Below are 22,801 nucleotides of genomic sequence, written 5' to 3'. Positions count from 1 at the left end.
CTCGGGACACTGTCCGTCGTGCATGCCACAGACAAGCACATTTTGTCCAGGCGGATTCGGCTGTGTCCTAGCCAAAAACTCAAATGCGTTCAATGCAGGAAGCCATTGTACCATCCGCTCCCCACACAACCATACTGAATGATGTCGCAAGGGTGGTATCGCCCGGACATCGACCACTTTTCACTTCAGCTAAGCCTGCTACCACCCATCCTCAGAAACGTGACTAGGCTAATAGACCCTGAGGTTTTGCACAGTGTCTGCTACCTATTTTTCGGACATCGTAACTTGGACAGGTTAGAGAACCTTCACCTTCCTACAATCAAACTCGCAAGAATGCGAAGACAGAGTGCCATATCGGCCCGTTAACCCTTTCGATGTCACAACAGTGACTACCAAATCCTACAATACACCTTGAAGCTCCGACATCCACCCGGTTATTTTTCCCACGCCGTTTCCGGAGAACCCAACCACACCGGAAGACTTCGGTAGGTAACTACTAGCCGTGTAGGTAGAAGGCACCGAGGCAGCATGGTAGTAGTTGTTATACCGGTTTACCTACCTACCTACTTCGAGCAGCGTGACCGGAAGAAAAGAGAGAACCCCACCACCTCACAAACGTCGTGAACAATGGAACCCATGCAAAGCACCTCGACAGTCTTACGAGTATTCCAGTCCCCAATGCCGAAACTCCGGTCAGAAGAGCTGTCAAGGTAGGTGGGTAGTATCATTGTCCTAGACAGAGGTGCTCTCTCGCGGTCCAGTCCAGTCCGTCGCGCTCTTGGTGTAATCTGGTCACATCCACAACCGCCGCTTGAATACATGGAGTTTAGACACCACACATACGCGCCGAGGATATTTCCGTGTGGATCTGAAGGTGGTAGGTAACAGGAGAAGAAAAATTTGACAGCAGAGTTGAACCGTAAGGTAGAGATAGGTACATGTATAAAAGGGCCCGGAACGGCCAGTCAGTCGACCATGATTTTGAGACGTCCAGCATCCTCTTCTTCCTCTTCACCACACACCCCCAGTGGTGAACAGCAACTGCTGCGATGAGGGCATCACTTTTTCTCTCCACAGCCGCAGCCCTGCTTGGGGCTTGCGGGGGTGTCAGCAAGATCCGTGTTTGCACACTTTATGGTAGGTTATTTCCCTTGAACAGTGGAATGGTAGTATGGCTAACTGGGCCCATTGCACGTGCAGGTTGGGAACGCCGCCAACTACACCTCAAACGACTGGAAAAAAGATATCAGCTTGGCCCGAGAGGCTCAGATTGATGCCTTTGCTCTCAACATTGCCTACAAGGAGCCCAATATCGCATCCTCCCTGCCCACGGCCTTTTCGGCGGCCGCTGCCATGGGATTTGATATGTTCTTCTCCTTTGATTATGCTGGCAATGGCGCATGGCCCAAGGACGAGGTTGATTCCTTGCTTGCCAAGTATGCGGCTCATACAGCGTATTTCAAGTATAACGGCAAGTCCCTTGTCTCGACCTTCGAGGGTCCAGACAGCGCCGATGACTGGATCGACCTCAAGAATGATCACAACGTCTTTTTCATTCCGGATTGGTCGTCATTGGGGGCCAAGGAGGCCTTGAAAAGAGGCGGTGGCGTTGCCGACGGCTTATTCAGCTGGGCAGCCTGGCCCTGGGGAGCTCAAGACATGGACACTTACACCGACGCGTCATATTTGCAGTACCTGAACGGCAAGCCTTACATGATGCCCATATCACCTTGGTTCTTTACCAACCTTCCCGGCTACAACAAGAACTGGCTTTGGAGAGGTGACAGTCTCTGGTACGACCGCTGGGTGCAAGCATCATATAACAAGACAAGCGCCGATTTGATTGACAATACCCAGTTTGTGGAGATCATCTCATGTGAGCACACTTACATACCTACCTCTACCTTTTCTAGTAGCACCAAAAGAAAACGCGCTTCGAGAACCATCCGCTGATGCAACGTTTTTAATAGGGAATGACTACGGCGAGTCCCATTACATTGGTCCTCTTCACGACAAAGCCATGGAGGCGTTCACCATTGGCAAAGGCCCTAGCAACTTCGCCAAAGATATGCCGCACGACGGATGGCGCCTCTTTCTGCCGTATGTCATCAGCCTTTTCAAGTGGGGTACGGCTACGATAACACAGGAAGGGCTCACGGCTTGGTAAGTGTCTTATGCAGCACATACATGTGCACCGTGGCACTACGAGATTGACCATGCTAACTCTGAGTTGTAGGTATCGATTGTCGCCGGGTGCAGCTTGCGCATCGACCGGTACCACTGGCAACACGGCTAGCCAGCTTCAGATTGAATTTGCCCCACATGAGGTGGTGCAGGACAAGATTTTTTTCTCGGCTCTTCTCACATCCGAGGCTACTATCAGCGTCACTGTTGGAGGTGTGCCACAAGCAGGAGCGTCTTGGTGAGTATATGTAGCTCTGGTTTTGGTCATGTTAGCATAAGGGAGATGGCAAGGATACCCACTAACTGATTTTCAGGACATACAAACCGGATGACCATATTGGTATCTACCACGGTAGTGTTCCCTTCAGTGGCACCGGCGCCGTTGTTGTTACACTGAGCCGCAACGGAGCCACGATCGCCCGAGTCGACGGCAAGGCCATCGAGTCAGTGTGTACCAGCAGTCTATACAACGCCTGGGTCGGCTCCGCTACCGTGTCTGGCAGTGTATACGCTAGCCCATCTCTGTCTATCTCCAAACAGGCGTGTGTCAATGGCACAGGAGTGAACAACTTCGCGGGTCTCTGCGGCTTCGCCTGCGAGTATGTAAGTTACGAACACTCCCGGGTCCTATCTCTTTTCACCGGTACTTAGCACTATGCGCATGAATAGCCCTAACAGAAAAATCTCACAGGGTTACTGTCCTGCTACTGCCTGTACCTGCCGACAAATGGGCAAGGCGGTTAAAGAGCCACCCGCAACGGGTGTAATTGGATATCCAATCTCTGGCGAATCCGCGAGTTATTCGGGCCTCTGCGCTTATAACTGCAACCACGGTTATTGCCCTTCGGGTGCATGTGGCACCACCGAGGTTCCGCTTACAATCCCGGACGTCTCGGATTTCTCTCCTCCAGCTTGCCGAGCAGGGACAGGAACGGGGGCTCTTGCCGGTCTATGCAGCTTCAGCTGCACATATGGTTAGTCAAGATCTCTAATAAGAGGCCAAAACGTTTCTGATTTTATTTTACTAACTTCTCAAATCCACCAGGTTTCTGTCCCAGGAACGGTTGCACTTGCACAGCACAGGGCGCCTTGATTGACGCACCGCCCAAGGTTGCTATAACAGGGAAGCCTATTGCTGGGCTTGAAGACTACGGTCTGTGCGATTTCGTCTGCAGCCATGGCTACTGCCCGGATGTCTGTGTCGGCACCGGCTCCGGCAGTTCTGGCAATGTCTACTATCCTCCGAACATTTGGGAAGGTTCTCAGCCCCATATTCCGTGTCTTCCTCCCTGTAAGGTCATCCTTCCGCCTTACCCCATCGGCTCGGCGACCACAATCACGTTTTCCCCGCTGGTCACATCAGTCTGGACCGTCTCGGCCGGTCACACGGGCACCAAGACAACGACAATCACTCTAGCACCGTTGGTAACGGACGCAATTCCTTTCTGGCCCATTACTGTCGGTCCTTCTGTCACCACACCAGTTACCGTGTTCCCACTTCAGAGCTTTATGCCACCTGCGGCAGTCATCACGCTGAACGGAAACGAGGCGACATTCTCACCTGTGCCCTCGGGCAGCGCAACGCCTGCGCCCTCCTTCCCTGGGACCGAGCGCCCGGTCACAATCCAACCTCAGGCCACCAGTTCTGTCACGATGAAGAACAGTGTTCCCTCGGTAACCTGGTCCAGCGCAAAAAGCACCGCAACATGCACCTCGGGCTGCGGCACCGACAGCTGCGAGGTTTTCGGCGGTTGTTCGTCTACCGATCCGGCCGATGATTGCGGAACCCAAGGATGCGGTGGTGGCTGCAGCATTCAAGGCTGCGATCAAACGTGCGGCATCGTTTGCTCGACTGACCAGTACCACGTGCCATCTGACGGGACTGACGGGACCGACGATAGTAGCAACCCGAGGACGCTACCTTTCGATTATGACGGTCCTGACGGCGCTAACTCTGGCAGTTGGAACCCGTAAGCATGTCCCGCGCCCCATATGTCACTCGGTGTCCAAGAGCTGATCCTTCCATGTGTACCTACAGGTCCCCAATAGATAAAAGCTTTGCGTCATCGGCGACGAGTGCCATAGAAAAACACATGGCTACAGCAGCGGCTATGGTGTCTTCTATGATTGACAACTGGAATGATAAGGCGTTGACGACCCGTGTCCAGGCCACTGCAACTTCAGCCAGAAAAGGTAAGCCGTATCCCTCATGTCGTTTGACGGCGCACTGAGTTAACGCGCCCTCGATCAGCACTCTCAACGATTCAAAGCAAGCTCGAGAGTCAACTCGAAGATGCCGCCGACAAATCCAACACTGACAACGCCGGCATCATATACTGGCTCGCTCACTGGTTCGACATAGCAGACGAAAGTTTGGAGTTGGCCACCTACTGGGCTACCAACATGGGAGGACCCCCGGACGTTTCAGGGCCGGGAGTAGGTGCTGCCAAAGAGGCAAAAAGGAATATTGAAAAGTTTAAGGGTATGACTCACCCCCGTCCATTCCTATTTCTTTTCAATACCTTAAATATGCTTCCCTGCTGACTGACTGACCTGACCCGGCGTAGGCGCAACGGAAATAATTGAGGAAGAGATATCAATTCAATCCAACGATGACATCTGCGCCAAAGATCATCTGTGCAACAATTGCATCCTCGATGCTTTTACAAGCAAAGGTGCTACGCCGCCGGAGAGCTGCCCACCGACCGAAAACAGTGATCCCGGTGAGGCGACCAACGCCCACGAGATTCCAAACTCTGTCGATTGCGTATCCCGTAAGTCCTTCTGTTTGCTTAGCATGCCCGCCCACCCGCACAGAGATCCTCCCTGGATCTATCTAGATTACCTTACTTGTCGGGCTAATATAACTATCATAAACAGACTCGGGAACAAAAAACTGGACCAAAGACGAGATCATGAGGGCACTAAAGCAGGCAGTCAATTACAAGCGGTCACCCCCGAAAGAGCCCATCAAAAAGAATGCACCCCTTTGGCAGTACTCCACCAAGGGCATGTACCCCCACGAGTACAGCAATAGCGACAACCTTGCCTTCACCGAGGAGTGTAAGAACGCTGGAAAGGACTTCGACGATCTGGTGGAGTTCCCCATCATCAAGGGTGGTGTGATAGAGGCCGGCAAAAATGGCAAACAGGACGTTGGGACGGACCGTGTCGTGTTTAGGTCCACGAAAAGAGACAGTGTGAACCCCTTGCGTTGGATTTATTGCGGTGTTATGACGCACCATACCAAGGTAAAGGAGACACATAAGATTGACGGTGAGGACAAACAGGTGTTGCCCTTCAGCTTATGCACTTAGCGGTTAGCGGCAGGGCGGACCTGGCTGCCAACCTACCAACAAGGCTTTGTTCGGTTAATCAGTTCTCATATCTTCCCGTTTCTATCGGGCCGAGTCGATGTACGAGATTGATTGGACTTAAGAACTTTCATATCGAACCAAAGGAGCGTTGGAATTTGGGCATGTAAGTCGCGAGGTTGATAGTACAAACCTACCTAGTTAGCTCAATATACTTTGGTAGACGAGGGCGACAATATCTGGGCTTGAAACAAAGAGTTCAAGCCCACTAATAGACTACTTTGGGCCCAAAGGCCGTTTTGCTCCTTTCGACCTCTATAAGAAGGCGTATTCTCAAGTAGTGAGGATAATGGGTGCCTAGGATCTTCGCGTTGCTGACTAGAGGCAGAGGTTGTCACACGGACATATGACCCCTTGCTCAGCTTGACACCAGGCTATACGCCTAACCCAGGCCAGGCCAGGTGCCCTTAGGCATCAACAGGACCACGGACGAACAGCCTATTCCCCCGGCGGAGCGTCACGTCCGAATGCCCTCATCACTACTCAACGCTAGGCCGCGATAACGGGCCCTCGAGTTTCAACTGGAAGCAACCTGAACCAACCAAGAAGGATCAGACCGGCTAAGACGGCCCAGGAGGAAACACTGTCAGCAAGGACGATCTAAAAGGATGCTTTGCGGCCTTGAAAGGCCGGAAGGACCCTGTATGTATTGATCAGAAGGATGGTTTGGATTTGTATAAGAAGGCCTGGGAACTCAGCCCTCGTCTTGAGGGTGAAAGGATCAACAAGGCCTTCGAGACCAAAGTTAATTATTAGCTGAATTGAACCACTGTTTCAAGCCCATACTCTGCCCTTGTCACAAAGCATGATCAGGTCAGGTTTTGACGGACAACGACCGCAACACTAACCAACAACAACCACACTCCATCTTACCTGCTGTAGTAGGACTTCCTTTGAAGAGATTAGGGCATCCCTGGTGTAGGAGACAAACGCATCCGGCGTCTCGCTCAAGCTTGACATCCCAGTAGGAACCAACTCGGAGTCAGAGCACGGACATTTGATTGTGATCCCCTGACGCCTTCTGCCAAGTTCTTTCGGAGAACACCGGGCATGAGAGTTGCACATGCAACCAGGAGCGGACCAAAATCTTTGATCTCGTCTAAAGAAAATCGGTAGGATTTAGAATGACAAAGGCTGGAAAGAAAAAGGCTATATGTATACAGTCGGCTTCAGTGTGGTGCAGACCGGTCTCCCAAAAGCAGCGATCCCGGCTTGCGCGGTGCTCCCTAGGTACCTACGTAGCAACGACCAAGACCAAACCAACACCAACAACAGGAGCGATATCAATACCAACACGAAACTCGACGTTCGTCAAAGAAGCAATAGGTACAAACAAGTGCAGCGAACGGTCGGACCTCATGCGGACTCGTGGGCGACTCAGCACGATGAGAGCCATTCGGAGAGAATTAATGGCGCCAGCTTCGCCTGAAGAAGACCCACCAGCGGGTACCCCGCTGCCGTATAATTAGTAAACTGCCTGCCTACACCAACAGCGGTAGGATCGTCGTAGGGGTTGGGAGCCGGCGCGTAAGTGGCTGTGGCAGGGAAATCCTGTTTATGACTAGTCGGCGGCGGGGCTTCATGGTGACCGCATGCATAACCACGACCGTATTGAGCCATGAGAGAATCTTCCGCTGTGCCAGGGAGGCCACCGATGCCAACGGCCCCGGGATGTTGGCCGTAGTGGAAGGAGGCCGGGCTCATGGTATGTTTGTTGGCATAGAGGCGGGCGTCATCGACGGAGTAACCGAATTCGGAGGATGTATCGGGCTTCAAGGGGATGTCGCGGGATGAGACCTATGGCAGAAAAAAGAATAATTAGTAATGGTGCAGTCATATTAAACGCTGTTCTACAAAGCTGACGATGCATAAAAGCCGATGGTTGAAAATAATACATGCAATGGAGCCAATCGACTCTTCTACAAAGGTGTTGGTTGGTGTGTTGCAAACCAACCATGGTTATGACATGCCAATCTTCCCCTCAGGAAGGGAAGAGGTAGGCTAATGCAGGCGGATGAAGAAGGTAGGTTAAGACAGGTACATGAATGAGGTCGATCGTGATCAGTTTGTCGTAGTGGATCACCAAACTGTAGGAACCAATTCTTCAAGAATGGGCTTCTGACCGAGGTCAATGAAACCCTTTTGAAGGTTTTCAGTAATGTATTGACGACATTCCTCCAGCTCCTCCAGAGTCATCTTGTACCACGAGTTGTATCCGAGATCATGGGGACTCTTTCCTTCCTCAAGCTCAATCTTGTGGTTGATCTTTTCTTTAAGCTCTGGGAGGGTATCTGAGTCTTTCTTGCTGAAAACGTTGATGCGATCCCAGTGTTTCTTCGGCAACTTCTCCATCACCAGTTGCTGTGACGGCGCTGGCAGCCAGCGACCCACATATAGGTCCCGCTATCCCTCGTGCGACCAGTATATTTTTATTTGGGTTTGCACGCTTGTATCTAGTTCTCTTCCTTTTTTCTTCTTCCCATCTGAAATCTTCTGTCATAGATGGAATCTTAGCTTTGCCTTCGACCCTCCCATACTGTGCTCTTGCATTTGGGATGCACGTGTCGGAAAACTCCGTGCCTGCCAACATCTCCGGGTGCCCGTAGTCTACAGCGTGGTGGTAGCTCATTGCATCTTTGTAGAATTCCTGTCGGTTCGAAGGCCCTCGCTGCCAAATCTTGATAAGGGCAAAACAGACGCCTCTTCACTTCCGTGAACCACCTGGGAACGTAGATTCAGCACTTCCAAGCTCACCCCGGTACACATCTCGGTGAACTCCTCATCACTCATCTTTCCCTTGGTTGTATGCTTGAGTTTTAGAACGCGTTCAATCATGGAACGCAACCCCTCTTGCCCCTCACGAGGTGTGATCTTCCACTTCTCCCCATTTCGTACATTGTAGAGTATAATGCGCGGGAGCTCCAACAAGTACGACCGAACAAGATCTCGTTTTGCGTTGAAATCCTGACGCTGGGCTCTGGGAAAATCTTCATTTAGGACGCACACGTATTGCAGTTAGTTGAATGTGCGAGGTGTCCAATGCGTAGAAACCATGTAATAACTTACAATGTCGCTCTTGGAGGGCCCTACTTGGCATTGTTGGGATACGGTGATAATATAGTACGGCTTTTCGGCACAGTCAAATCGTTTTGCGAGGCTCTCATGATAAACGGCAAGCCCGACGAGTAGTTGAGGATACCCTGTTGACCAACATACGAAGTCCGCTGCCTCACGGAACAACTTATCAAGCAGTAAGACCGATTCGGAGGTATCTTCGGCCCTGTGTAAGGAGCCAAAGAAGGCCTGTTATACAAATTAGCAATAGTTTATGGACGGGGCGTGGTGATCAACTTACCACCAAGGTAGTCCTACTGACTATTTCCCGGGAATCATCAGTCCGTGAAGCTGCCACAACGAGTGCCTGCAGACGACAAAGCCATTTAACTTAGTGAGTCCCATTTATATGCATTTTCACTTATGAGATTGGATCAACGTAGTAACATATTTCAGGCAAGACTCACCTCTTTGACAATTGCACCGCCTAGGTCCGCCGCAAAGAAGACTATTTGGGAGTCTGAAAACTCAGGGGCCTAAGGCTAGTCATTAGCTTCAATGGATCAGCGACGCAAGCCATGATGGGCTAGGATTTACCCCTCTAATGTCTCGGAGTAGATGGTCAGCCTGCTTAACGAATGCCGACTGAACAGGTTTGTCTCTCAGTAGGTCTGAGATTGAGTAGCTGAACGTCAGTGTTGTCAGTTGGCTATAGTCGAGCAGGCCCGTCCAGATACTTGACATGACGAGGGGAGATGGCGATACTGTGTTGACGCCATGGACCATAACAAGCCTAGCGACGAGAGATAATTAGCCGCAATGGTATAACTTTCTTGTGCACGCGTGATAAAATGCAAACTCAAGGCTCCACGCACATCAACTTGGAGGGAACTTTATAGCCTGAGGCGTTTGGTGTGACTTCATCATCAAGAACCCTCTGTCCTGACTCATCTGGGGGAGGTGATTCCATGGTCTGAACTTAGATATAGCCCGATGGTTGGCCAATAAGTAGGTATGCTCCTTCGGCGCTCTGTAGCTCATAAACATTCGGAGCCGACCACGGTATGAAGGAATAATGAGTTCGACAGGGCAACCGGCGACAAGGTTCCTGGGAGGCGGATTGAAGATGCTTTTTCTCGTGAGGTCTATTCGACTGTAGATACAGAAAGAGGCTCGAGAACTGGAAAGCCGAAGCATGCGGTAATGAACGGTCAGGATATGCAGCAGAGCAAAAGTTGCAAGGAAGAACAGCGTATCAGTTCATGCCTTTGGTTGGTGCCTGGAAGACAGTCATTGAATTGAAAGCTAGAACAAGGGGTTGCAGTGATGAATGACCGAACGGCAATGGGGTGAACAATACTAGAGGTACCTACTCGATGGACTGAAAGCTGAGTAAGTGAGCTCCTGAGCACGTCACATTGTCCGTGAGTGGGATGGTGGTACCCAAACCTGCGGTGACACTTGACGACGCACGCACTGTCACCTTTATTGACTGCACCTTCCTTATGAGATCGTCACATTAGACGGATGTCTGTTATCCCAAGGAAGGAGGCGGCATGCAGCAGCGGGCAATGACCGACCCTGCACGGCTTGTTGCAACGACGGGAGTGCTGCACGAATTGCAGTTCCGCCCCCAGCCATTTTGTTGCTGCAGGAAAGGCCGACTTCTCAACCCGTGGGCAATGGAAACGACTGATGGGCAAAGGGCCATTTCCCTCTTTTGAAGCAGCGTTCCAGTTTTTCTTGCCCTCGGTTTTGAGAGTGAACATTGACTTGCGCCAAAATAACTTGCTGAAGTTATCTCGAGCGACTGGAATCAATTTACTAACGAAGTTCTAAATTACCTGCATCCTTCTCTTGATATCCTTCCCTGCACTCCTTTTTCATACCTAACCGCCCAATCGATACCTTATCTTTTCTCGTCGATTTTGACCTGCCTGCAATCTGTTACGAAAGTCACCGCAACAAGTTTTCTCGAATGGGCCACTAGTCACTTGTGCCCCATAGACGAGAAATCAATCCATCGCCCCGTTGTCGATAATAGGTCATCTCTTTTTATTACCATCCATCTTGTACGACTGAGCTACCAGATTAGTAGGAGAAATTGTCAGCAAAATCAAAAACTAATGATTACAAGCAGTTTCACCACCACCTACGGCCCGCGACTTCTGGAAGAAGTTGCTTTCTTTCTGATGGCAAATCCACCATTTCCTCTAAATAATCCGGAGCCCATATTCGATGATGGAAACGAAAATGGTGCCAACAGCAGTGAAGGCGAAGAACCGGACGTATTTGCTATTCATGGGCAGCCAAAGGCTCACAACGGGCAAACACACAAGGCGAAGCACAGACAGTCTCCAGGATACAAGCCCCCCATCACCGATCAACCGGTCAAAAAGAACTCAAACGACCCAGCGACTATTATGAGAGACGCACGTCTCGACCTAGAACACATCTGCGAGAAGTTACCTGTAGAGGCAGTAATGAAAGCAAACCTGTTCCAGATCGGTGCTAGTGCTATCAATTCTGGATCGCATCCGACAGATGAAGCAAGACAACTGCTGAAGGAACTCGCAAATCTCGTACCTCAATATCGAACTCGCATCAGAAAATGTCTGGAGAAGCAACCAGCTCCAGGCAGCCTTCAAAGCAATGCATCCAAGCAGCCGTTCCCGCATACCGTCTTGGAATTCGCTAGGATGGTGCCGTTGAGCATGATATTGTTTTTGCTACGAATAGTTCTGAAAGAGGACCCGAGTCAGATGATGGCACGATCGGCTCCAGACTGGAAGCCATTGCTACACCATGCTATCGAGCAAGAAGCATATGACCGCGACAGGCTGGGGGGTCTTACATCTGAGATCTGTCGACTTATGAAAGAGCCCAACGATGCAATTTGCATGGTTAATGAGCTTGATGAGAACTGCATTCATCTGGCCATCCGGCACAACATTCAAGGCACAGAGAGCATAATCAACTTGGTTGATACTCAAAATGCCAACAATGCTTTGACCCAGATGCGGATTTCGACTAACAGTCAGGAACCTGGAAACACGCCTTTACACGATGCACTACACTTCAGCAAAGTTGCGCTTCACGAAGATACCCCTTGTCTAGTTATGACAGACCCATCCATGTCTCCCTACATTGGTGCCGGTTTCACTAACGCCGGCAACGAGGATACGCCTATCATTAAGCCAGTTCAGAGAATTGACAGCGGACTTTCTTTATCAGAAAGGCAACGCAGAACCGGCACTGCCACTCATTTCGATCTTGACAAACATCTGGAAGACCGCAATAGTGGCTCCAGATTGTGCCAGAGCTGCACTTTCGCCAATGAGGAAAATCATAAAGTCCCGGACTACGATACTTACTTCGGCGTGGTCAAGGCACTAATTACGAAAGCCCCTGGTGTCCTGAAGCAACAAAATGCCTTCGGCCAGTGCCCTTACGCTTTTCATCATGCCACCAGGGAGGAGAGCACGGAAGAGAGGCTAAATGCGACGCGACAACCGCACAAGACCGTAGACGACAAGCAACTAATGCCGGATTTGGGCCTGAACCCCAGAGTTGGAGGCCACATCAAGCCAAACGGACGCATCAAACCCGACGGATCAACTGAAGTTATTCCGGACCATGACCTGGGGCGCTGGTATGACAGTAAGTCTCAGCATACTGAGACGCACGAGTGGAAGTACAACTACACCAATTCCAACCGCCTCACGGAATACTTGGAGGATAAGGTGGTCGAGGTGGCTGGAGGCTACAAGAACGCCATTGAGTTTCTCTTTCCCGACCTTACCAAAAGCAACGCTGTCAAGAGCCGTGAGTTTCATCATCCGCGGCGAGTGAATTCTCAAACCCGCTTGTTGTACGACTTCCTTATCTTCGAACCAAGACTTTCCTATCTTCGTCTCAGCCTACAGCCGGACAGGTCGTATATCCTCTTGAATGACAAGGACCGTGAAAAGCAAAATGCCGACGACGCTAAGAACATCGAGTCCGTGTTTAGATGGCTTAGGAATGATAAGGGGGTCAACAAGATTGTGTATCTGGAAGTAAAAGACAACCCTCATCGGTACTGCAGCGAGGAGACGATCGAATGCTGCCTGAAGCATATGGATGAAATCCGATTCTTGGACTGGGACAAGCCAGACATTTCGCTAAACACCATAAGCAAGGCCAAAGGCCTGTCTGAGCTGTCCTTATACTCATCTGGAACAAATGCCGTGTTCCATCATTGGTCAGACACGAAGGGATTGGTACAATTGCGGCAAGTGAGTCAATGACAAAAGGGTATATTATAATCTCTTGGAACCTTTCTTCTAACAATGTCCTTGGGTCCCAGTTGAGGAAGGTCTGGTTGTACGCGAAAATGGTAAGCAGACACCGCTGAGTTGTAGTCAACCCAGTCTCACCTCACTTGCTTTTATTACGCTATGAACGGTTATTCGCGAGCTGACATTTCTCAATTACTCAAAGGGTTTTGAAGGCCCTGACCGGAACAAAAAGAATGTCGAAAGGTTTAAAAAGAGGATAACTGGCACGAACAGTGTGTATGGAATCTTGAGGACAACGAGACAACAGTGTCTGGACACTGAAAACATCAAGAGATTGGTTGAACAACACCTTGATAATCACGATCATTCGACTGCCAAGAGCCACGATCAATCGACTACTAAGAAGCATGATCAATCGGTTGCATCTTCATCCAAAGAAAGCAAGAAAATCCAACACCTGCCACCGGGCATCAAGTCATGGCTAGATACCAATCGCCTTACTGATGCGCAGATGCGAGAGACAGAGGAGTTGATCAAGTCCACCAAGACTCCTGAGATAATAACAGCCTGGATTGAAACCGGAGAGCCGACTGTCAAGCAACCTGAGCGCTCTGCCCAAAACTTTGTGCCGCAAAGGTAAGAAACATAGTTTGCAACACATGACATTGGCTAACCTTGGGCCCGATTCAGAACTCATCCAGGCTTTGAAGCCGTGAAGGCATTCAATGCAGCCATGGTAACCAACATGAGCGACAGACTGAAGGTTATCGAAAGAGTCAAAGTGGCCCTAGTTGATGACGGTGTTGATCCGGAGTATGAAAGTGTGGGAAAGTATTTGGCAAACAATGGCTTCCCGCTGGGAACACCGGACGGCAAAACGGTGCCCTTTTACACATCGACAAAGCAACATGGCAGCAAAATGGCATGGGTTATCTCCACAATCTGCCCTTTCGTCGAGATATATGTTGCAAAGATGGACAACTACCATGAGCTTGACCTTGGTAATCCTGCTTTTGATCCGGAGAGAGCAGTAAAGGTACGCTCCCAACCCACATCTGTTATCTTATTCCATACTCCGTGGTCGAAGAAATCGGGGTTCCAGATTGCTAACAACACCAACTACATTCAGGCGGTAGAGTGGGCACTTAAACGCGACGCTGATATCCTCTCCATGTCCTGGCTTTTTCGCTATACCCAAGCCGTGGAGGAGCATACCAACGAGCTAACCCGTCTCCTCGACCACAGTCCATACTCAAAACCGCCCATAATGTACTGCGCCGCCAAGGACACCCGCGGGGATGACTCAGCCAGCGCTACTTACTACCCAGCCGGATGCAATTTAACCCAAACGGTTGGCGCGGCCGACATTCACTGCAAGCCAAAGCCGTATGTCACACTCGAAGACACGGAATGGCTGTTCCCAGGAACCAACGTGTTTGAGGATCCAGCCGATAGTGGAAACTCGGTCGCAACAGCTGTGGCTGCTGGCGTGGCGGCGCTGGTGTTATTCTGTCTAAACGACGTAGGGGTGCAGTGGGATCAAATTAAGCCAAAGGTTACACCGAAACAGCTCATGGAACAGCTGTTCAAGGGGTTGCAGGACGAGCATTCTAAAACGAAATACGTGGACCTTGCGAAACTCTTCAAGTTCGAAGAGAATGAACTGGAGAAGATAAGTTCAAGGTTTCTTGTAGACAGACTCATTCACTATATACCCGGGCTGAGGGATGCAATCGGCCGGAGCAGAATCTGAATATCCGAGTTGGACGGAATGGGATGCTGCCCTGCCTCCTGGATGGTTCCACGACCAGCCCGGAGCATGAAAGTAGATAAGAGAAGTAACAAAAAAAAAAAACTATGATAATGTCAGTGATCCGAAACAGCATCTGTGAGCAAGTTGAAGACCGAATCTAGATGAACAGAACGCAGAACGGCGCATGGAGGTGCTGGTCAATGGGTTGCGTTCCCTTCGTTTTGTTCCAAGAATCTCCCCAAATCCGCGTGCCATAACCTCCTCCAATCGACGCCACTCTTCGCATCCCTCCTCTCAACCCTCTCGCCTTCCTCCACCACGTAGCTAACCGTAGGGTCAAAAATGACAGGATGGTCCCTCTCCGTAAGCCCGACAGCGTCTCTAATCTTCGTCTTCTTGTCTTGGAACCAATCAACCTTGGAATTAACCTTCACTTTCATCGCAAACTGCCCATCCGCGTCTCTCTCCTCTCTCTGCAGCAACACAGCCGTGAACACCGTCTTCTGCACTCCCGTTCCCAACGCCTCGTTCTCCACAAACGTGAACCGAACAGCGTTCGCGCCGCCCGTACCCCGTCCAACATGCCTCGGTCTCCCGCTGATCCAGCACGACGTGTCATACAGGGCCTCCACCTCGCGATCGCGCGAGTACTCGCCAGAGACGGACACAAACGGCTCGTAGCCGATCGTCGGGCCCCCGGAAAAGCCGGTCTTTTTCACCACTTTGGTGGGTATCAGTTGCCCGCGGACCGGCGGCGTCGCGGGCGCGAGCTTCTTTGGGACGGGATCCAAATGCGACATGCTCGCACCCGGAGCGACGCCCCGCCGGGGACCGTAGGCCGAGAAGATCAAGTCGATCTGCACGGAGCGGAAGCGGCGTGAGGCGCGCCCGGGAATCATGTCCCATCTCATGACGATCAGCGTGCACGGTGTCAGGTTGCTGCCGCGGCCGGTGGCGAGCTCGTCGATTCGAGAAAACTGGTCGTTGGCGTCGAGCGTGGAGACGAGGGCCCGGGCGCTGGACGGGAAACAGGCGGAGTGAAAGCCGTGGATGGTATGGACGAGGTGCCCCTGCACGATAGTAGCTCCGTCTTGGTCGGTCCCGGTGATGTAGGGTCGGTGGACTTCGCCAGGCTCGTTGTGGACTTTGTAGCTGGCTGCTTCCGAGTTCGAAGCCACGAGCGGGACGTTGAATGACAGGATGTCTGCCATGATGAGCAAGAGCTTGTTCCCAGGTCAGCCAGGGGATAAATCTCCGGATAAGAGTGATGACTCTGGTCCGGTATCTGAGGAAGGACGTGAATGAGTTCGGGATGAGCACAAACCAGCAAACTCCCGGTTGCCCGACTTGGCTGAATGCCCCATCGAGACCTACAAAAACATTTCCCTGATCTCAACACTGCGTGAAGAGAAACAGCACTGCGTGAATACAGACACACAGCCTGATGCTTCCCTCCACTTCATTACCCCCACCTGCCGCCATTGCCGCCCGGCCATACCCAATGATTACCTTACCAATCGTTAGGCTCAGGCCCGACAGTCTCGAGCCATCGAGATGGTGTGTTGATGTGCGCGGCCGGCCCAATTCAGCTCATTTCAGAACCTGCTCCTTCCAATTGAGACCAACGCACCCCACGTTATCGCCAATCTGACAGCATGAAGATGCAGCAGCCACATCCCTCTGCGCCTTCATCATGCTTGTCTCGCGCACCTTGATAGGCAAGAACGAAGCGAGTCCCTCGGGTACCGTAGAAATTCGCGAAATAGGCAATAAGTACGTCGCCCTTAGAGTGCCGAAGTCTAGCAGATAGAGGTGGGTTACTGCCAGTGCAAGCCCGCCTCCTGTACATGCGAATGTATGTAAGTTAAGGCGGAGGGCAATGTTTCTGATCGGGGACTGGTCAACCGGGCCTTTTTAATTGCTCTTGCCTGGGGAAGATTGGCACAGTTTTTCTCCCGCTTTAGAATGCCAGAGCACGGCGGGCATATGTACATTTGTATGATGACACTGACTCAGCCAACATCTGCCTTACCCTAAACTTTGAGAGGTTTAGGCCTATTGCCTATTTCGCGAGTTTCTACGGTAGGCCACCTCCATGCTGCCTTTCGTCTTCTTTTTTCTTTCAACTTTCCCTTTTCCCAGTCCTCGCTAAATGGTTGGATATTCGAAATTGCCGATAATGCTCCCTTCCAAACGGGGAACTCGCATTTCATTTTCTCGCCAAGCACGTTTTTTCCACCCAACCAGATCCAGCACACCCGGGATCTCACTCTTTCGTTCCATTGGAATTTTCAGCCAGGCCGGCGTGCAGGCAATACTTCCCCAAAGGTGGAAAGAAGCTTCTCGTTAAGGATCGCCGCAGCACGATTGGGGCAGCGACAAGTGGGATATTAGGTTCGGTGTCCGGAAGTGGAAAACTACTGTACCAGCGCAAGGCTCTCCTGCCCTCGACGTGTACCTCGTCAGTGCAATCCTGGCACATTGAAAGAACGACTTCGGCGAGGCCTGTAAGTGTTCACCTCGTGAAAGACCAGACTTGCTGACTTGAGAGGGCAGGTGGAATCAGCTGAAGTACCTCACTTATTTGGTAATGGTGAGGGAATATTTCAAGTTGTCTGATGAGGAGAGATACGAATGCAGTCGCCTTGTCTCTCGCCGCCTAGTAGGTAAATAGCTCAGTACTGTGTCATCGCGAAGACTAAGACTGCGTTTGTTTCCGTACTGTCTGTAGTATGATGACTCCATACTGCCAATTTTATACTGTGACAGCATTAAAATGAACCCGCTGTTGTAGTGTAACACATTACTGGCATGTTGAAAGAGCGTTACCCCCGTTGTGTTAAGATGGATAGGATTCAGGGTGGGTAGAGGTCCGGATGGGACGGACAAAAAGGACCCTTCAAGTGGGAGACATGACGAGAGAAGTGTTTTGGTTCGGGAGAAACTGAGGACTTGGGACGTCGGTCGTTGGGTGGGTAGACTTCCCGCCCTAAATAAGCGCGGCCAGAGTAGGCGAGTTAAGGTACGTACAATACTTTGTTTACACTACGTGTAGGTACATACCGTACCTCTTCTGTTGGAGGCCCGCATTTGATGTCAGTCCTTGGTGAGACGCGACACCGACCTATGGCCGCCAGATTACAAGAAGGTTCATTCAAAGATTGTTCCAAAGGAGACAGCTTGGCTAACTGCAAAGCCTGCCCAACGAAGACCTCATTAACTTTCTGACACCTATTCAGCCCGGGGATGGTATATAGGGTAGCCTTAACAAGAAGAAGACGCCCAGGCCCAGGCCGAGGGAGAGGACGGCGTAACCAAGCAACTGGGGTACAAGTGTGTCGACGCCAGGTTGGCCATGCTCGTCAGCGTCGAGGGATGATCGGCCCCGAGCTTCGCCTTGCGAGTCTCCATCACCTGCTAGTTATGATGCTGGATACGAGACTGATGATGTCCACCCCGGACGTTTTCGCACGGGTGTCGTTGCAGACCCGAGATGGTCGAACAGATGAGAGGCGTTGAGGAGTGTCGTCAACACTTGATGGATAATAGTACCAGACTGTCGCCTAGAGTGATCCCGGTTGTGTTTGGAAACTGAGGAGAGTGAAGCTCAAGTTGGGGGAAGGTGACAGTCAGCGACCACAACGTGTCGTTGCGAGAAAAGTTGGATAGGAGGAGGTAGAAGGACGCACATTGGAAAGGAGTTGATGATACCTGATAGGATGGACTGTTAGTGCTCGGCGAGGACATAGACGTCAAGTGGAAGTGAATGATGAGGATGGCAATTGGTAGGACGTACTGTTCTGTATGTCATTTGGATTTGATATTCGGAACTGTCGGAGGATGTTATCCGGTTTGGACTTGATGGGGGGTTTTGGTCCATGTCCGGCTCAGGAGCTATCGCGTTTATGGTCACAATGATCGTGCTCACGGCTTTTTTTTTTTTGTTGTTGTTGTTATTTTTAACGTCTACTTCCGCCTCCCGTAGGGCATGAGACGTGCCGCACCGGTGAGTCTAGCATACAAAATTAAGAGCAGTGCCCTAATTGTCCACCAAAACCATTAATCCGAGGGCAAACCGAGGCCTATTGCCAGTATAAATCATGTGTTGCCCATAGCGTAAACGCGGCCCAACACTTAAAATCGAATCGCCCAGTGGGCGAGCCGCCAGTATATGACGGAACCTGTAGCACAAAGGAAAAGGTAAAAGAAATGACAAAATCACTCCTCTCCGCTCTCGCTCTCGCTCTCCTCCTCCCGCAAGGCCTCCTCCCGTCTCCTTGCACGGTGAACCAGCCTGTCCAAGTCCACCGTAACCCTCTCAATATCGTGGCCATGGCCAACCTCCACCCCTCTATTCCGTAAAAACCTCGTAAGGTTGTCAGCGGCGCCACCGCCGTCAGTGTGCTGTTGCCAGAGTGTCTGGCGCCATGCCTTTCTCGTGCAAGTCCACGAAAAGAAGTGCGAGGTCTGGATCCTAGCGATGAAGCGCTGCCAGTAAACTCCAATAGCAAGGGAGAGATTCTCCCGCGTAGCCGCTTCGCCCGTGACCGGGGAAACTGCATATGCCTTCCTGCAGAAAAAGGGATGGAAGGGATTCTTCCAGCTTCCACAGAAGCATGTCAGCAGGGCGTCCTCGTGCTCGAAGCGCTCGTGGTAGTCCTTGAAATCCCCGTGGCCAGACCTGGCCGCGAGGAGGTGGTGTAAAGAGCGTCTGTCCAGCTCTTTTAGTTCGTCGTTAGGCTGGATAGAGACCCCCAACCGGTAGTCTGCATAAGACTCTGGCTTGTTCGCGGCCCACCATGCCTTGAAATCCGTATGCGCCTCCCTCTTAGCAAGCCGCCTTGAGTGCGCAAGGGTAGCCAAGCCTTCATTGACTACCTCTCCTCCTTCGGCGCCCGCCTTAGCGAGCTCGTCAGCAATCTCGTTGCCCGTGATGCCCTTGTGGCCGGGTACCCAGCGGACATCCACCAAACTGGGGCCGTAGCCCTTTCGGATGGCGCGGAAATCGAGGAAAGCCGCTTGTGACGACGCAGCTGGGGTTCCTCGGAGTCCTCTAATGACGGACGTGTTATCAAGGCATATCGTAATGCGTGGTCGGGCCTGTGCCTCCGGGAAGAGCGCCACAGCGGCCTTGAGACCATGCCGCGCGCCTTCGGCCTCCGCATCGAAAACTTCCGCTTGTTCTAGCTGACCGCATCCGCGGCCGAGTTCTGTTTGTCCTTGAAAGATTACGTAGCCAAAGCCTACGCACTCGCCCTCTGGTCTTTCTTCGGCGTCGGGGTCCTCCGCGTGCGCTGGGGGGCCCATCTGCTTAGCTATCATAGAGCCGTCGGTGTAAACGACAATCTCCGAGGGATCTCGTTGGAGAAGCCATTCTTTGAAATCCTTGGCAGCCCTGTCCTTAGACGTGGGCGCTGGATCTTGGTGAGTGTCTCCGTTATAGACGGGCGGCTGTAGAACAGGTCGCGGGAAAGGCAAGGCGAGCTGTGCAGCCGTCTGTAGAGTTGTAGGGCGGCGAGGCAGGCCGCGCGGCGTCATTCGGGGTTCCGAAAGACGCGGGACGAGCGGGTGGGCAGGATCTAAGGTGAGGAGGCGCACAGCGTGCCGCCGCCGGGCCGCTTCTAGAAGAAGGGGGACGGGAGGCAGGCTAGCTTCGCGGTAGAGAATGGCAAGGCGCGTCGTTCTCCACACTGGTAAGCTGGCGCGGATGGCAATGTTAACCGCAGTCTGGACTTTATGGACGAGGTCCGCCAGTCCATTGCTAACAAGCGGAAACTCCCCTTGTTTACGATGAAGGGCGTGCTTCTTATGGCCTGGCCACCAGATTTCAGAGCCAAATAGGGCCTTTGGCAGGACGACAGCCTTCATAGCCTTCACCATGGAGCCTGGAGGGGCGCCGTGGTAGACTCTGTTGAGACCGCGTATGTGGCGGACTACCTGCTTGGCGGAGGCGAGCCTGTGCTCAATGTGGTGCTTCCAGTTCAGCTTGCTGTGGAGCCAAATCCCCAGCCAGCGCATTGCCGGCTGTGCAGCCACCTCGACTCCTCCGTGTGTAATGGTTGGGAAAGGCGCAGTTTGTCTTTTCCTGGAGAAAAACTGAATTTCGGTCTTGTCCGGCGAGAAGTCAACAGCGTTGTCTACTCCCCATTGAACCATGGCGTCCAGCTCTCGTTGGGCCTTCTCTGCGACCTCTTCGTTCGAAGTGCCAGTAACAAGAACTGCACAGTCGTCTGCATATCCAAAATGCTGTGCTTCGCTCTCTCCAAGGCGATGGACCGGCTCTGTGTAGAGCAAGTAGATGATGGGCGAGGCAGGGGAGCCCTGAGGGAGCCCGCATCTGAGACGGCGCATAGGGGTGGTCACCCCTGGGTATCGCACGCAGGCCATGCGGTCCGTCATAAAAGACTCAACCCAGCGAACCACGCAGTCCGGCCACCCTTGCTCCCGCAAACGTAAGACCAGCCTATTCACTAGGACGGCATCAAAGGCGCCTTTGACATCCATGGCTACAAGTGCAGCAACGAGTCCCTTGTCGAGTGCAGCTTCGATATCGTGAAACAGAGCTTCCACAATGTCAACGGCCGAACGCCTTGGAAGGGCGCCAGCCTGCTGGGGATTCAAGACCCCGTTAGAAATAGCCGTCCAAGCAATCCGCCTGCCAATAAGGCGTTCGATGCCTTTTCCAAGGCAGGACAGGAGTGAGATGGGCCGCCATCCCTTGGCCGTCGTTTGGTCTTTCCCAGGTTTCGGTATCATAACCACTTCCGCCTGTCGGAAGACTTGGGGGTGGTAGCCGGTAGCGACGCAGCCCTGATAGAGCCGCAGGACAGGGTCTTTGATCGCTTCCCAGGATGCTTTCAACATACGGACGGTAATACCGTCGGTGCCGGGGGACGTGTTGCCAGAGCCGCAAAGTGTTTTGTAGACTTCATCCGCGTGTACGACGGACGACCAGGGTAGGCGACGGCGTGGTACTGTGGGTACCCAGCCAGTTTCGAGGTCTTCCTCTTCGCTGTTCCTTTCTAGAAGGGCCGTGCGGAGTGCCTCCGCTTTGGCTTCTGGCTCGATCACGGTCTGCCCATTGATGACTAGTGGGGGGGCCTCCATCCGGTCGCGGGGCTCGTGCCACGCCACGATCCGAAAAATGTCCTTGTCGTCTCGCGCTTTCGTGATAAGGTCATCGAAGAACAGCTGCTTTGCTTCTCTGACTATCCTCTTAAACTCCTGCCGAAGAGCTTCTATCCGCTGGGGGATGGGATTCGGATTGTTGTGCCGATAGTTGCGGAACATTCTGGAGGCCTGCGCGCACGTTTTATTCCACCACTTTGCGTTTTTCTCAGGTCTTGATGGCCTGCAAGAGATTTGGAGGGCCTCTGTAAGGACGTTGCAGAGGGCCTCGGCGAGCTCGTCGAGCCTTTCCGGGGAGTTCTCGCCTGCAGGGAGGAGCGGGACCAGACCCATGAGAAACGAGACGTTTTCGGCAAATAGTTTAATAGCCTCTGGGTCTTCACGAAGGACCAGTCGACGGCGAGGAGGCTCTACCGGTTGGATAGGAATGTCCGTAATGCAGACTTGGTGGTCAGAGCCGCAGTCCGCCTCTGGGGCAATTCTTGTTGAGCAGAGTGGTATGTTCGAGAAGGTAAGGTCGATAGTATTACCGCAGTTGTGGGTAGGAACACCAGGGGCCGTCAGCAAATCCAGGCCATGCTCTGTAACGTAGTCCACAATTCGCGTGGCACTCTCTGATGTTTCCGCACCAGGTTGCCAGGAGTGGTGTTTGGCATTGAAGTCGCCAGCGAGGAGTGTCCTTGTCGTTGGTTGCCAATTTTGCAGTAGCTCGAGGGCCGAAGTATCGTTTGACCGGCGGTAGATGTTAACGAAAGTGACACCCTGCGTCTCTACCCATAGCAGATCTCTGGTATGGCCGAGAGTGAACCCTCCTGCTGCCATTTCCCTACGAACGTACGTGGCGACGCGTGGGTGGGTAGTAGTCTCACTTGTCCATGTGCGGACAGGTGTGTAAAGAGCGTAGAGGGAATGCCCGGGAATACCAAAGCGGCCCTCGTGGAACCACACTCGTGGCTCTTGGATCATAATCACGTCCGCTCCAGCCTCACTAGCAGCTTGGAGGGAAATTTCGTGCGTGTCGCGTGCTC

The 22,801-nt window shown here is 52.2% G+C and overlaps 5 protein-coding genes across 5 annotated transcripts; 2 read left to right on the top strand and 3 right to left on the bottom strand.

Moving 5' to 3' along the window:
• Positions 1-1,049: 1,049 nt before the first annotated feature.
• On the top strand, positions 1,050-4,682 carry SMAC4_09661 (uncharacterized protein). Its single transcript, XM_066090994.1, has 9 exons — positions 1,050-1,137; positions 1,201-1,876; positions 1,971-2,163; positions 2,237-2,422; positions 2,499-2,787; positions 2,876-3,162; positions 3,268-4,154; positions 4,223-4,377; positions 4,436-4,682. Coding segments are annotated over exons 1-7 (1,635 nt in total). The 5' UTR covers positions 1,050-1,134; the 3' UTR covers positions 3,269-4,154; positions 4,223-4,377; positions 4,436-4,682.
• Positions 4,683-6,935: 2,253 nt separating this feature from the next.
• SMAC4_09662 (uncharacterized protein) lies at positions 6,936-7,910 on the bottom strand (the record flags this gene model as incomplete). Its single annotated transcript, XM_003342766.2, has 2 exons — positions 6,936-7,355; positions 7,656-7,910. The coding sequence occupies 2 exons, from the start codon at positions 7,908-7,910 to the stop codon at positions 6,936-6,938; spliced, it is 675 nt and encodes a 224-aa protein (XP_003342814.2).
• A 2,705-nt stretch (positions 7,911-10,615) lies between these two features.
• On the top strand, positions 10,616-14,732 carry SMAC4_09638 (uncharacterized protein). The gene is made up of 6 exons (XM_066090991.1): positions 10,616-10,684; positions 10,753-12,889; positions 12,961-12,990; positions 13,095-13,528; positions 13,583-13,928; positions 14,022-14,732. Exons 2-6 carry the CDS (start codon positions 10,805-10,807, stop codon positions 14,643-14,645), a joined length of 3,519 nt encoding a protein of 1,172 aa, XP_065947047.1. The 5' UTR covers positions 10,616-10,684; positions 10,753-10,804; the 3' UTR covers positions 14,646-14,732.
• Positions 14,733-14,769: 37 nt separating this feature from the next.
• SMAC4_09637 (uncharacterized protein) lies at positions 14,770-15,856 on the bottom strand (the record flags this gene model as incomplete). Its single annotated transcript, XM_003343978.2, has 1 exon — positions 14,770-15,856. One exon carries the CDS (start codon positions 15,854-15,856, stop codon positions 14,843-14,845), a length of 1,014 nt encoding a protein of 337 aa, XP_003344026.1. The 3' UTR covers positions 14,770-14,842.
• Positions 15,857-18,863: 3,007 nt separating this feature from the next.
• Positions 18,864-22,739, bottom strand: SMAC4_13749 (uncharacterized protein; the record flags this gene model as incomplete). The annotated part of the gene is made up of 1 exon (XM_066091590.1): positions 18,864-22,739. One exon carries the CDS (start codon positions 22,737-22,739, stop codon positions 18,864-18,866), a length of 3,876 nt encoding a protein of 1,291 aa, XP_065947046.1.
• Between the last annotated feature and the right edge of the window lie 62 nt (positions 22,740-22,801).

This window comes from Sordaria macrospora, chromosome 5 (assembly GCF_033870435.1).
Source record: "Sordaria macrospora chromosome 5, complete sequence".
Taxonomy (NCBI): domain Eukaryota; kingdom Fungi; phylum Ascomycota; class Sordariomycetes; order Sordariales; family Sordariaceae; genus Sordaria; species Sordaria macrospora.
Note: the sequence above shows the minus strand (reverse complement) of the source record. Positions and strands in the feature narration are given on the sequence as shown.

What these genes read in the sequence shown, in the direction of transcription:
- SMAC4_09661 (XM_066090994.1), top strand. An exon ending in GTTTGTGGAGATCATCTCAT is followed by an intron (nt 1,877 to 1,970) that starts GTGAGCACACTT and finishes CGTTTTTAATAG; the next exon opens with GGAATGACTACGGCGAGTCC. An exon ending in CCACAAGCAGGAGCGTCTTG is followed by an intron (nt 2,423 to 2,498) that starts GTGAGTATATGT and finishes ACTGATTTTCAG; the next exon opens with GACATACAAACCGGATGACC.
- SMAC4_09638 (XM_066090991.1), top strand. Translation starts at nt 10,805, where the DNA reads ATGGCAAATCCACCATTTCCTCTAAATAATCCGGAGCCCATATTCGAT. An exon ending in GATTGGTACAATTGCGGCAA is followed by an intron (nt 12,890 to 12,960) that starts GTGAGTCAATGA and finishes CTTGGGTCCCAG; the next exon opens with TTGAGGAAGGTCTGGTTGTA. An exon ending in CAAAACTTTGTGCCGCAAAG is followed by an intron (nt 13,529 to 13,582) that starts GTAAGAAACATA and finishes GGCCCGATTCAG; the next exon opens with AACTCATCCAGGCTTTGAAG.